We start from the raw sequence: 15,000 nt of genomic DNA, 5'->3' as shown, positions 1-15,000 counted from the left end.
GCGCGATAATATACTTTTTTTTTTAACTTTTAAACATTATATGAAAGATTATGGTAGTTAATGGTAGTGATAAACTGCAACTTTATGAACACATTTTTGTATTGATTTTATGTGGGTGAATGTTGGCCGTTTGTTGTATCAATTTTATTGTTTTTATTAGCCTTTCATTATAACTGTGAAGTGTTTGATAAAAAAAAAAAAAAAAAAACGTCTTCATTTAGTGTTCTCTAGACCATGTTATCATTTCTATTCTTTTTGTATTTCATTTTAATCATAATTCAGTATTTTACTATAACTGTTTCACTACCTTTGTCACTATTGTTGTTTTTTTCACAATATTATAATTCGTAATTAAATATTTCACCTTCCTTACTCCGCTAACATTATCACTATCATTTTTCCCGATGATTTTGTTAGAAATGTAATTAAATTTTTCATTATACTGATTTCACTACCATTGTTAGTATAACTTTTCCATTTGCTGTTTATTAGATTGTTAACAAATCTTTCACAATCTTCATTCCATTGTCATTGCTATTATACGTTTTTCTTGCGTTATCACTAAATCATTACCATCTTTATAATGATTTTTTTTCGCGATATAGTTGTTATAATCCTAATTTAGTCTCTCACCTCCCTTTTTCCAACACCAGTATCACTATCATCGGCTTCACTAAACAGATTCGGAAACCAAACTTAAATCCCACTCCCATTAATCTCAAAATTATCCTAATATCTGTTAACTTTTGTTCTCTTCTACAGAATATAGGACAGCTTCAGGAACTACACCTAAATCTTTCACTATCACGACCCCAGTCCCATGAATCGCAGTATTATCCGTATTCCCATTCAACTTTTTTCTTTCTTCTAAAATATCACTGTCTCACTCACATAAATCCCAACATTATCCGTATATCTATTCATATTTTTTTTTCCTACTACAATATCACTATCTCACTCCCATAAATCCCAAAATTATCTTTATTTCTACTCACTTCTGTTTTTCTGTTCTTCTGAGATATCACTACCTCACTCCTATAAATCCCAACATTATCCAAATTTCCATTCACCTTTATCCCGCTTTTGTTTCCTTCCCCAGAATACATGACAGAACGCGAGAAAGAGATCATAGAGAGGCTAGACGGCAACTGCGGAACACACATCACATACGTCCCTATTATGTGGGCGTGTAAAGTAGTGGACCGGGCGCGTCTCGAGGGAAATATCAGGAGTAATTCGGCTCAAAAGACAGTCACCGACGAGATCCTCAAAGTGCGAGGTCGCTGCGGCTCCGTTATGGGGTGGCATGATAATAATATTCCTTTGGTTTATACGCAGGTAAGGATGGCAAGAGAAGGGGGGGTGTTGGAGGAGGGATGGAGGGAGGAGGGGGAGGTTGGGGAGGGATAGGGGAGAAAGTGTTGGAGGAGGAGGAGGAGGGATGGGGAATTGAAGGGGGTGGAGGAGGATGTGAGATAAGAGGGAGGACAGATGTAAGAAAGGTAGAGAGAAAAGGGGTACGTAATTTGACAAAGATACAGATATAGAATAAAGAGAAAGGGAGAGGAAGAAATATATATATAGATAAATAAATAGATAGATAGGAAGAAAGAGAGAGACAGAGACAGGGACAAGTAAAAAGTCAAAAACATAAACATACAAAACATGGAAACCCTTCCAAAATAGGAACAAACAACGCAAAACAACATGCAAAAAGGCCAAATAAAAACACGGAAACTCAGGCATTAACCTCTCCCGCCTGACCGCCCTCGCCACCTAACGCCCCCTGTGCCTCTCCCCCTTCCGTAGGTCGTGACAATCGCCGTCTATTCCTTCTTCTTCTTCTCCCTCATCGGCGAGCAATACATCGACCCGAAGCAAGGCTACAACGGCTACAGCATCGACTTGTATTTCCCCGTGTCCGGTCTCCTGCAACTTGTCTTCTACATGGGCTGGCTGAAGGTGGCCGAGGCGCTGCTCAACCCTTTCGGAGACGATGACCACGACTTCGAGTTGGATGCGCTCCTCGTCCGCCATTGGAGGGTGAGGACAGGAGAGTTTTCGTCCGTTTTTTTCCGATTCTTTGCGACTGTCTGTTCGTCTGGATGGTTGGCTTTCGCTCTGTATGGCTGTTTGTCTGTCTGTGTCTCTCTCTATTTCTGTCTTTATCTTTACAGTATCTCTCTCTCTCTCTCTCTCTCTCTCTCTCTCTCTCTCTCTCTCTGCTTAATTTTCTTCTCTTTCTGTGGTGCTTTCATTGATAGGCAGAAAGGAGCACCTATATATATATATATATATATATATATATATATATATATATATATATATATATATATATATATATATATATATATATATATATATATATATGTACATGTATATATGTATATATGTATATATGTATATATGTATATAAATACATATATATATAATATATATATACATACCTACAGATATATATATATATATATATATATATATATATTTATTTATATATGATATATATATATAATATATATAATTATAGCAACCTAAATCACAGCTATGAATATAGACATAATCAATCGCAGTGAACCATACAAATCAGAAATTAATTAGGCAATTATCTCCAAAACAAAAGCACTTATAACCCCCTCTCTCCCCTCCTCGCAGATGAGCCGCCTCCTCTCCCAACCTGCCGAGTTCGACCTCCCTCCCCTTACCCGCGGCGACGACGCGGACGTGGCCAAGGACGAGTTCGGGAGCGACGAGCTCGTTCCTAAGATGAACTCCAAGCTTTACCCGTCCGTCGAGATTGATCTTTGAGGTGGAAGAAAGTTGGAGGAGGAGGAGGAGGAGGAGGGAGATGGGGTGAAGATGGGGGAAGGGTGAGGGAGGGAGTGGGAAGGGGTTGAGAGATAGAGGGAGATAGATAGAGAGATGGGGAGGCAGACACGTAGACAGAAGTGTGTGTGCGAGAGAGAGGGAGAGAGACAGATAGACAGACAGGTAGACAGAAGTGTGGGTGTGAGAGAATGACAGACAGACAGACATGGTAGACAGAAGTGTGGGTGTGAGAGAATGACAGACAGACAGACAGAGATAGAGGTATGGGAGGAGAATAAGAGACAGAGAGTATAAGATCCTATGGATGGTAGGATAGGCTGTGCTGACCTGGTGGCTGATCAGGAAAACACAGCCAAGTCATTATTCCTTTATCAAGAGAGAAAAAAAAACTTCCTCGGGGAACGGTGCTGGTGTGCAACCCGTCCTGAGGGCGAGGCTGAAGAGATGACAGTTAGAAGTCTCCTGAGGATGAAGCTTTGGCTGGATCTGTAGGGTTGTGACTGTTGGAGACGTCAGTTCAAGGCTCAAGGGAGGACAGTTTTGCAGAGTGTTTGGTCACTTGATCATCGAATGAGTATGGGTCAGTGGCATGGCTTGATGCTATTTTCAACTGGTATTCAAATATGGGTTTCAGTGTGCACCAGACAAAGAGAAAGAGAGAGAGAGAGAGAGAGAAGAGAGACAAGTAGGCACACAAAGGAGATATGTACAGAAAGACAAAGTGTGTGAGAAAGAGAAAGGATATTTAGATGGGTTTTTATATAACGATATTGTCTTATTTATAGTTGTTGGCATTTTATTATTTTATGAATTGTAATATACGAGATAAAATTTGCTTTCATATTGAATGTCATTTTTATTCTTCTACAGTCCCCTTCTTAACAACTGACAGTAACTAATAAAAGGAAGTTTGTTATTATCAAATATATATATATATATATATATATATATATATATATATATATATATACATATATTGGGGTTTAGAATATCCCCTCTTTGTGGCAGGATAATCGATTACCCGTGTTATCGAGGAAACCGAAGATGATGAGAGTTGAGGTGGCTGCCTTCTCGGAGGTGAGAAGACCTCTTGCAGCGACAGTGGGTGGGTGGTTACACTTATTACTGGTCGGGCCGTAGCGATGGAAGTAGCTACTGCCATCTCCGTCTGTCTTAAACTTTCGGGTGGTGGAGGTGATTCTTGTCGATGAGAGTTTAATGGCAGTGAAACTGAAGCAAACATTCGGTTCCACGTCTTTTATTGCTGTATATGCTCCCATCAGTGTTTGTAAATTCAATGTGAAAGAAGTGCTCCACACCGAACTCGCATCTATGGCAAACAATAGTCCCCTAAGAGAGAGCTGCATTTTTCTAGGAGACGTCAATGCGGCATCAGGTTGTTATCATACTGACTACGAGATGCCTGTTGGTCCCCATGGCTCAGTGGCTAATCCCAGCAGTATGAATAGCCTCCTTTTATGGGACTTTGCTAGATTTATAGCTCCCGGTAACAGCGGTCCAATCCGGTGGACATGGTACAGTGATATGGGTTGGGCGGAGTATTTTGAGCAGCTGTATCAGGTTGACCCTCCAGTAGTTAGCTTGGACGCACGTGGGCCGCGATCCCTGCATTAGATCCACCTATCACCAAAGAACCTCCTACCCTAACTGAGGGAGGCGATTTCTAAACTAAAGGGTAGTAAAGCAGGGGTATTTGCAGTGCCCCTGCTGATCTGCTGAAGGCCGGTGGTGAACCTATGGCGTGGGGTTTATGGGTTTATATACTATCCTGGCTGCCATCTGGCAGTCCGGTACCATTCCCCCAGACCTGTTGACAGCTGTGATCATCTTTTTCTGGAAGGGGAAATGGGATTAATGGGACTGCAAGCAACTACCGTGACATCACTCTGCTCAGCATACCAGGCGAGGTTCTCTCTCACGCTTCTGAATGAGAGAGAACTACAGTCTATTCCACAATAGACTGTATCCTAGCGCGGACTGGATAATGGGTAGAGCTACTATCCATTGTGAATGGATTAACACTGGGCAATATCAGTCAGTGACCTTGACTCTGCTGACGATGTTGCAATCCTGAGTCCCTGCAATCTAGTGGATCTTGATGCATTTAGCAATGAGGCGAAGTCCTTGGGTCTGAAGGTCTTTTGCAGCAAGACCAAGATCCAGGATTAGGGGAGCCTCCTAGGAGAACCCAATCAGTCGGTATGTACTTGTGGAAGGACATTAAAGTTCCGGATAGCTTTACATATTTTGGTTGTGCAATTCATGACACTGGGCTGTCATACCAGAAAGTCAGTACCCGGACTGGGCTAGTAGTAGGCGCCATGAACTCAGTCGACAATAGTTGATGATTAAAACAAATAAATGTGCTAGACATCAAAGCTCACATAGCACTATAATAAAGTAAAGTATTGTGGCAAAAAGGTAGAAATGAGTTAACGATCAGGATGAAATGTGTTAGATGTTATAGAGCATTATAGGATAGTAAGGTCGTGAGAAGGGTAAAGAGTGGGGAGCAATGGAGTGAGGCGGTGATTAGTGAACGAGGAATGGGTTAAGAGCATAGGATTATTAGATGAAATGGAGAGTACTTGTGTCTGAGTATAGAAAATGAACATTATATAAGGAAAACAACAAAAGAGCCATCATGAAGCAATTAAGGGGTACTACGAGTAGAGATGTGTGTTGGAGAAGTAGAGGAATCCGTGAATGAGATAAAGGGAACTAGGGAAAGTGGTGGAGTATCAGGAAGAATGTCAGGAGGGGAAAGAACCGGAGAAGGACACTGTTTCGACAAAAGGGAGTCATACGAGAATCCAGGTGGGAGCGATAAGGATAATGGGAGAAAAAGGGAATAGTGCACATAGGAAGGGGAGGATGAGGTATGTTGGGAGAGAGTGGGAGGAAGAGGGGTAGGGGGAACTCGAGGAGGAGGAGGATGGATATCGGCAAATACTTTGAATGTCTTCAAGAGTTTCTGGAGGGGAGTTGGGTGGGAGGTCTGAGAAGCAAAGGTTTTCTTGTGAGGACGATAAGAGGGAATAGTTGTCCAAGGGGAAGAGGAAGAGGTGGGGGTAGGAGAAGATGGGGTGGAACATTTAGATTGCCTGATGCGACAAGAAGAGTGAGGAGGAGGAGGGGTAGGCATCGGGGAAGTGGTAGAGATTGGAGGATCTGGATTTATACAGGAAAAGGAATTTAACTGGAGGAGAGAGAGAATAGAGGTAAAGGGAAGAGATACTAGGGGAGATGCTGAGACTTAGTAAGAGGATGGGAGGGGAGCGGAGCGAAGGACAGTTTTGGAGTAGGTAGAGAGAAAAGCCTCGTCGACGTGCTTCCTGTCATGCCTCACGTAGAGTGAGGCCTAGGTTGAATCTGAGAACTGCTACCTCAGATTCGAGGTATGGAATCCACCACAATTGGCACACGTGCGAGACTGAGCAGAGTCATTTGAAAGGCCTTGACCAGGTTGGGCACACAGAGTACAGCGGGCTGTGGAGCGGCAGTATTTGGCTGGGTGGCCAAATGGTCAATGGTTAAAACAAATAAATGTGCCAGACATCAAAGGTCATATAGCAGTGATAAACTATTGTGGTAAAAGAGGTAAAAATTAATGATTAGGATAAGTGGACAGAAGGGGGTAAAGAAGAGAAGGAAAAGGAAAGGGGAAGAAAATACCATGCAAAAAAAGTTGAGGCAAGAGCTGAACTCCAAGGCAGGGTTATTCTACATTGGGCCTCGGTCCCCGTCTCCACGACAACCCCTAGCAAGGGATTGGGGATAGGAGGGGCTTGGTGGCCAAAACTCCAACATTTCAGACATTGACGGGGAAGGGGTCGATATGATCGGACAAGGCAGGACACTCCTCCAATATCTACTTCATGGGGAAGGTCCTGTCTATGGAATCTGATTCTGGCAATATTGGTGTAGGACTTACGTCGGTCTCTAAGAGGAATAATGTAGCACTGGACTGCCATTGCTTCATAGTCGACGAGGCAGGCAAGTAGGACGTACAGTTTCGGTACAAGTATTATGGAAGGAGTGAGGTTGGGCAGGAATAGGTTTGCCATTGAGGTCAGTCAGGATAGACAGAGCATGAGCTTGGGACTCAGATGTAACTGTGACAAGGCGTGAACGATCGGAATGATTGCAAAAGGAAATTTTGCCTCCTTGTTTTTGGAGACTTTGTTGGAAGAGAAGGGCATTGTCAGTGTACGGAGCTGTTGGGGAAATCACAAAGAATCGATCTCTCTTGACAGGGCCAGGTTTACAGAGGTGGAAGCAGTAGAAGGACGAGGGCGGGAGGAAGATGGAATGGTACTGTTGGGAGGAGGACAATAAGGATGAAGAGTAGTAATAAGGGGGGTGGGGGTAGACTGTGCAGTAGGAGATGGAGTGGAGGATGTTGGAAGAGATAATGGGGCGTATTCTGAAGGTCGAGTAATGACCTGGGTGGATGATTCGGAATGGATAGTGTTGACAGAAAACATCGGGGAGGGGGTATTAGTAAACAGTGGTCGGAGCCGTGGTCAAAGGAAAGGCAGGGGTCGAGAAACTTCAATGCCCCTGATAAGGGTTAAAAAAATGTTCATTATTGGTGAGCCTGAAATAAATAGGGAGAAGAAACTGTCTACCACTCAGGGTTCTCTTGAGTGAAATGGGCCAGGCGACTAACCAAGGAAATACCGTGCCCATGGCTCCCGGAGGCCGTTCATGACTAACACAAAGCCTTTCATCCTTTTGAGCAAAGAATTGGGGAGGGGGGGGGGGGGCTTGGCCAAGATGTTCAAAATTTGCAACACTACCACTGATCTCATCTCCACCCTGTCCCTGTTTACTGAAATCTCATTTTATTTGTACTGAGAATGGTTAATGGTTAAAAGCAAAATAAATGCTAGACATCTAAAGTCATGTAGCACTACAGTAAATGGTAGTGAAGGGTGGTTGAGTTAGTGATAAGTTGTCATAGTTGGGCAAAGGAATTGACGAGTAAATGGGTTAGAGTTGGGTAAGGTAATGTATAGGGGTTAGATCAAGTGAAGGATGTATATGCATTTGAGGAATGAAAACAGGTTGTCAAAGCAGAAAGTGTGAGAAGTTGTGGGAGGGATCACGAAAATCGGTCCCATTTGGCTGGGCTAAATAGATTATTTAAGAATTTTGTAGAGATGGGGGTAGTAGAAGGACGGGGGCATGTGGAAGAGGGAGTAGTGTTGAGGGAGGTAGTGTTATGGGGAGGTGGACAATAAGGTTGTAAGGTAGTAATAAGGGAGGATGGGGTAGTTGATGACGAAGGTTGTGTGGGTATAGATGTTGAAGTTGAGCATGTTGGGAGTAGAAATGTCTCCTGGGGTGTTGATTAGGATGGATACTGTACTAGTCGGCATTGAGGAGGGGGTATTAGTTGTAGTGTTCAGAGCCGTGGTCAAAGGAGAACCTGGGGTCAGGGAATCGGGCGAGTTTGAATTGGTGGAGCTATTTGATGAAGAGGCAATTGCCTCTAATAATGGTATGGTTAATGGTTAATGGTTATTCATTGTTGGCCATGATAAGCCTGGAGTATGTTGGGGAGAGAAACGGTCCACCCCTCAGGGTCGCTTGAGGGGTAAGGGCTAGACAACTAAAGCAGGGGAATACCGTTCCCATGGCTCCCTCAGGCCGTTCAGGACTGGCACAAAGTCAGCCTTTCATCCTTTCAGCACGGCTCTCACACCTTAGGAAGTGGATAGTAGAAGGGGTTGGTGAAGGGACAGAAAGGAAAAAGTAGGAGGGGGAAAAAAAAGACCATGCAAAATTTGTTGAGTCGAGGGCTGAGTCCCAAGGTTGGGGAGTTCCCCAGCATTGGGTCCCAGTCTCCGCCTCCTAAGCCCCCCCACGACAACAACGGGCAAGGGATTGGGGGGGGGGGGGGTTGTACTGAGAACATAATACACAAAATTCTTTCATACAAAGCTCCAATAGCCATCCTTGGGAAACTAAATTCCTTTTTTTTTCGCTTTAGCTTTTTTGAAAATAAATTCTCATACAGTATTGAATATCTGCATAAATCAGATCAAAGGATAAATCAAAATACCAAATGATGAATACTGTGTATTAAACAAAATCATAATTTTTCATAAAAGTTCAATGAAATATTAAATGAGCTGCCACACACCCATTTCAAGTCACCTTTTTTATTCAACTTCGAGCATTTGTCACAGTGTCTCCTCCTTATAACAGAGAATTGTCTACAAATCATGTCTGACCGCAGCAAATCACATTTAATTCAATAACCATTACTTTTGTCATTAAATCCCCTTTGTAAGTCTAGTCTTATAACTCATTACTTCCCTATTATGTTACTCTTCTTATTTGACATCTAATTCATTAATCTTTCTATGAGACTATATCACATGAAATACTCTATCGAGATTACATCCTACTATTCTGTCTCTTCCTAGATAGGTCCCTAACATGTTCTACTTTCTGTTACCTCAAAAAGCCTTCTCAGAAGAACTGTTTATTACTTTTGCATTCCATAACTCATTAGAAGTGTCTACTCTTCAATTACATTTTCATCCTCTATCATGCAGTTTTGAAGATTACATATGTTCTTTATTGCCATGTCTATGGTGTCTCACATTTTGTCATTTCTACTATTGCTCCTACTGAGCTTATATATTAAGTACTATTGCTCTACCTCTTTTTAAAATTTATACTCTATCTTCTCATTTATAACTGTGAAGGCTTTATTTCTAATTTTCTATATAGTTATTTCTTTAATGGTATGATATTATGTAATGTAACCAATTCCCCTTTAAGTGCAGTGAAAAAAAAACATCAACAATATTGATCATACTTGTAACAAGTATTAACGAAATGTGCCTATAAAGAAACTTTGGCATCCTAATAGCAAATGCCAGCCTGAGTAGTAATAATATGAAAAGGAAGAGGAATATAAAGAAAGAGAAGATGAAAGAGCAAAAGAAAAAAAAGAGAGTACAGTGCTAGCCATAGCATCTACAAAAAAGTGAGGTAAATATTATTTCATGTGTATGAGATTAAAGCAGGGAAATGTTTAAAAAGAACTAACAGACCTTTATATAAAGTTAACAGAACAGGAACAAATATATACAACACATAAAGAAGACAATTAAATAATATTCCCATTTGTCACCCTCCCTGGTGCTATATAATGTATGACATCAATGACTTACTAAGCACTCATAACCCCTAATGAAGCTGTAACATAAACTAGAGAGTATAATACACCGGTCCATACTGTAAATTTTCAGGTTAATATGGACACTACCGACAGCTTATCTTTAAGTCTTGGTTTATTACATATACATATGCAATTTCCTACATCTAGGTTTCAATCAAAGAACTGGGCATTTCTATGGTCTTCTTCGCCCATGAAGTGGCAACCTTTGGAATAACTTCTCAAATTACAGGTAAAGATAACAGAGAAATATTAAAGGTGATAAATCTATAACAAAAACATGGAAATGAATCAGATCAAAGTAGTGATAGCACATGAACAACAGCAAAAATGTTCCGAATAAAGGAACTGCTGTAATAGTTGTAATAATTTTTTTTAAATCATCTAGTACAAACAACAAAGTAACAATGACAGTAACAGAACAAAAAACTTCTGCAACAGTTCAGGTAAGGGACTTTACCCTTGTGACAAATATACTGATAATATTGAAGTGTGTAGTCACCAGTGTGACATGTCCACACTAATGTTGACATCAACTGGACTAAATGCTCAATAAATACATTATCAAAAAGCTCTGTTAAGAGTGAAGCAAATACCTAATAGCTGTATTATGCATTACCTTTCATCACTAATATTCTCTCAGTATAAAATAAGGAACATCATATCATTTACAACTAACAAGGAGAGTGTGAAAGGTGATAAATGCTATCATACTCAAATCAGCCGTAATGAGAATACACATACTAACTGTCTATCATTAAGAGCTACTCTAATCTCATCCATAGGATTAAATGATGGTCTGTACTCCACCCACTATTTTCTACAAATTTCTCCAAGAAATACCTTCTGATTACCAACTTCATATAATGATGTGATATCTCTGAAGTACTTCACTATGTGATGAGGTCCTATAATATTAACTAAGACTTGCAAGAATGTAAGTCCATTCTTACCAACTATTCTACCCAACAGACATGGCTTCTGCCATACAGTACTAGTGACAGCTAACTCTACATGTGACTCTTATGTGGATGGTCATTACACATCTTATTCTCTTCCAGCAGAAACATTCATGGATTTTACATAGGGAACCAGCTCACTAAGAAGTATTAGTTTCCACTTACTTGGTGTAAACTAGCAAGAAAATTGGCTACACTATCTAAGGACCTCCATCTAGGTCTCCAAATTTTCTCTTTCTCATTAAATCCTCCATGCTGACAACGAGAAATCAACAGCAATCCTCAAGCTTTCAAATCCAACACTAAGGAATTTACCTTTAAAACCTATACTTCAATTTCCTTCCTAAATTACACCTAAGTAACGTGCAAACATTTATCGAGTACGATGCAGTTGTGGAATCTCATCCTCGCTATGAGTCATAAGCCTACTCTAATGTTTTGCTGAACAATGAACCAGTACATTTAAGGTCCAAGCAGAAGTGCAAGTCAAGCCTATGAACTATTATTTGCACTATTATAAAATTGCCACAGTATATGCTGTACATAAAACTGCCTATCTAGGTACTCATATAAACTTACTAACTAAACTCTAATTGTCAACAGACATGACAATGGAAGCTCCAACATGCCGTATGCCTTGAAAAGATTTGTACACTTATGATGAGCAACCAAACATATATACATATATTTTTTTTTACAAATCTGTATATTTTACTTACTCATAAATTGAACAAGTTTCTTCTGTTTAAATATAATTGATTTTTTTTTTTTTTCATTTCTATAGGTACTGGGTATGCAGACACAAGGGAGTGGTGCATTGGTATGCTTGTGAGGTATTGCATATCTCTGCATCTTAGTGCAATCAATATGACCTTAAAATTCAGCCACTGTAATAGAAAAATATATTGAGCTGAAAATGTTTTCCACTCTTTCTTCCAGCTCAGTTTTTTTCCTCAAAATCAGTCAGGATACTATTCATCACTATGTAGAATCTTACTCTAAAAGCAGAAAGGACATCTCTATTTACATAGGTAATGTATGTAAATAAAACCTGGAGGAGAAAAAATCTTAGCTGCAAAGCAAGAGAAAACTGTCCTAATTGCTCCACAATAAAATTCCATTATTTTTTTTCTTTGACGAATAAACGTGAAAGTGTAAGTGTACAAGTCTTTAAAATTAGAGGTGACAGCAGGTATTTCACATATATTATCACACTCAAGAGCCAACATTAGATATAAAACAGATAGACCTAAGAAAAAGAAAGAGCCAACATTAGATATAAAAGATATAGACCTAAGAAAAAGAAAAAAAAAAGAAAAAACAATTACAGATAGGGAAAAAAACACAACAACGAACAATATTAGTAAAAATTAAATAAAAGAAATTCAAACCTCAAAGTCAATAAATCCTATTAACTATATTGCCCTTTAGCCACATAAAAGACCCAACATGAATGATCGAATTTGAATCATTCAAGTTGCCCAATGGACCTATAGCCATAAACCACATAGTTATATAACACCAAATAATGAACTTATCTCAAAAGAAACAAATAGTGCTAGCACCTGAGAACCTGTGTTTATAAAGGCAAGAAATCAATCTGCTTTACACATAATGGGATTCCAGACTTCTGAATTCTCAAAGGCTTCAGGTATAATTCCACACAGACTATCCTTATACCAATATATATTGTTCCATTACCTCCCTTAATATATGATCTTCGTAAACTGATATATTTGACAAAACTTCAAAACATTACCAGGCACAAGGAGAACAGAAAGAAAAAAAGAAATGAAGTGACCTGCTGGTAAACTCTAATTACTTCCATCTGTCCTGCATACAGTACATGCTGATCTTAAAACAGACTCTGCCTAAGGATTTTCTTCCTGTCCTAGAAGACTTCGATCAGTCTTCCCGAACAGATGAAAACTTCAAGCTACACATTTACTGTCACCTCTGGTGTGTGCAAACTACGGCACATACACAAAAGTCTATGTCCATCTACGTTACTGCTATCATGGCTGTGCAGGGGGCAGGTGTTAACAACTTCACAGGCTAGTACAGTTTTACCTTTAAATACACTAATGATATGTATCATTAGATACATGAACATATTAATCAGAGCTATTTATAAGTAAATCCTTTACTACGATATAAATAAATCTTCTGAAAATAAATACAAAACGACAAGACTAAACTTGCATCCATTATCCACTAGAAAGGAAAAACTGAAGCATTTTCAAAAATCTATTGCTACCATAGCTTACAGTACACAGGACCCTGAAGCATCGCATTAGATGTAAATAACCTAAATAAGTAACATCTCATTGACATGGTATAATAATGACCATGCCTTATTGTAATTCTTCCAACACTTAGCCATATTCACTGTCAAAACAAGTGATGATCAAATTTTACTTTATCATTAGCTACTGTTACAGACAGGCACCCAGTGAGAAATACAATGAACAACTAACCCTGTTATTTTCACTTCTTTTATACATATCTTCAATTTACAAAGTAAATTACTTCAGATTATGGCATATAGATGTTCTATTTATATGAATATACTCTTATCTTCGCAGAAAAATATTTTTATTCTGTCAGCAATTTATAATTTCTTTCCTTAAATTACCATAACTAATCACAAGGTATAAAAAGTTTGCCATTATACACAGTATTTCTGAAAATGTGAACAAGAGGCATCAACAATAAACATCACAGAATGCAGTACATGACAAGTTACCATGTAATACACTTCCCCAAAGATGGAATAGACATCATTGACAATGAATATGGCTAACTGCACCCACCACTTATTACTGCAGGAGTGAGTTACTCTATGTGGGCTGATCCATCACTGGGCTTCATGCCAAATAAATACCAGTGACTGTTGGCTAATCCAACAGAGTGCCCCAACTATTTGTGAACTTCATTGAGTATGGGTGATGTAATGAAGGAAATCAACCGTGAGCACGTGATATTTGTGTTTCAAAAACCTGTGTTTCATACCACAAAAGCAACAGTAACATGATAAAATACTCCAATAACCTCTTTCTAAGGTGTCATTACTATAATTAAGGGAGGACTAACTAGAACCATTATTTACAGAGCAAGAGGATGGCACTATTCTACAATGCCAGACTATAAGATTCCTGGGGGATCAAATATAGGCAAATTCTAAAACGGTGATTAAATTAAAATATTTAAAGACATTTTAACAATGTTTACACATTTAAAAATAAATTAGATAAATAAATAATAATAAAAACAACTGGAAGACCTCCACACAAAATCTCAACATTGGAAGTGCTTATGTACTAATACTGTGCGCAAAACAATATTAATCAGTGAGATCAAATTATATATTCCTCATGGAATGTTCAAATGCTGATCATCAAACAATTTATTAACAAAGGTCACTGAGAACAAATTGTGGTAAATTGAACCATCTTATCAAGGAACTACAGTAACCAATCAGCTTTACAAACAGCATCGTATAAATTATCTAAAAATTCGAATTGGACGAATCTATTACAATTTAACACAAGCTGACTAAATACCAATCTAACTTTAGTCTAATTTTGATTACCAGTTTTCTCCAGGGATGACCTGTTGTCAATAATAAATTTATTCAAATGGGAAAGGTAGCTACCTAAAATTTAAAAACACATGCCATGCTACAGAAGGCAGTCATTTTAAAGCTGAATTATCTGTGTTTTACAGTTCTGTTTCTTTTCTGTCAGTACTGGATCATCTTCAAGCTGCCTTTGGCGCTGGGCACGCAAACGCCGGGGATCAAAGTTAGCCCCAATGCTCTGCATTCCTCTTGCGAGACGTCCTGCTCCTGGTGCTAAGCTCTGGACACCTCTTGCCAGCACAGAGAAAGGAGCCAACACTGCTTCTTTGTTGAGAGCAGACAGTGGTGAGAGAGGGTTTGAGTGGTCCCCTGCATTTAGGGCTGTTGACTGTGTGGACGTTCCCCCAATGTGACCC

The 15,000-nt window shown here is 39.5% G+C and overlaps 3 protein-coding genes across 6 annotated transcripts in view; 1 reads left to right on the top strand and 2 right to left on the bottom strand.

Annotated features, from left to right (window-relative positions):
* The window catches only part of LOC125046804 (bestrophin-2-like), an 18,080-nt gene extending 15,259 nt beyond the window's left edge, over positions 1-2,821 (top strand). For both annotated transcript variants that reach the window (XM_047644755.1, XM_047644756.1), the window contains 3 exons: positions 1,100-1,338; positions 1,810-2,043; positions 2,653-2,821. In XM_047644755.1, coding sequence (XP_047500711.1) covers positions 1,100-1,338; positions 1,810-2,043; positions 2,653-2,805 — 626 coding nt within the window. In that variant the 3' untranslated portion in view covers positions 2,806-2,821. The remainder of the gene's footprint in view (positions 1-1,099; positions 1,339-1,809; positions 2,044-2,652) is intronic.
* A 3,408-nt stretch (positions 2,822-6,229) lies between these two features.
* LOC125046517 lies at positions 6,230-6,821 on the bottom strand. The gene is made up of 2 exons (XM_047644296.1): positions 6,575-6,821; positions 6,230-6,303 (listed from the first exon to the last, which is right to left on the bottom strand). Exons 1-2 carry the CDS (start codon positions 6,819-6,821, stop codon positions 6,230-6,232), a joined length of 321 nt encoding a protein of 106 aa, XP_047500252.1.
* A 2,100-nt stretch (positions 6,822-8,921) lies between these two features.
* Positions 8,922-15,000, bottom strand: part of LOC125046387 (phosphatidylinositide phosphatase SAC2-like) — a 47,461-nt gene continuing 41,382 nt past the window's right edge. For all 3 annotated transcript variants that reach the window (XM_047644131.1, XM_047644130.1, XM_047644132.1), the window contains one exon: positions 8,922-15,000. This exon is cut by the window's right edge and continues 449 nt beyond it. In XM_047644131.1, the coding sequence (XP_047500087.1) occupies positions 14,703-15,000 (298 nt within the window). In that variant the 3' untranslated portion in view covers positions 8,922-14,702.

Source organism: Penaeus chinensis, chromosome 39, assembly GCF_019202785.1.
Source record: "Penaeus chinensis breed Huanghai No. 1 chromosome 39, ASM1920278v2, whole genome shotgun sequence".
In the NCBI taxonomy this organism is placed as follows: Eukaryota; Metazoa; Arthropoda; class Malacostraca; order Decapoda; family Penaeidae; genus Penaeus; species Penaeus chinensis.
Note: the sequence above shows the minus strand (reverse complement) of the source record. Positions and strands in the feature narration are given on the sequence as shown.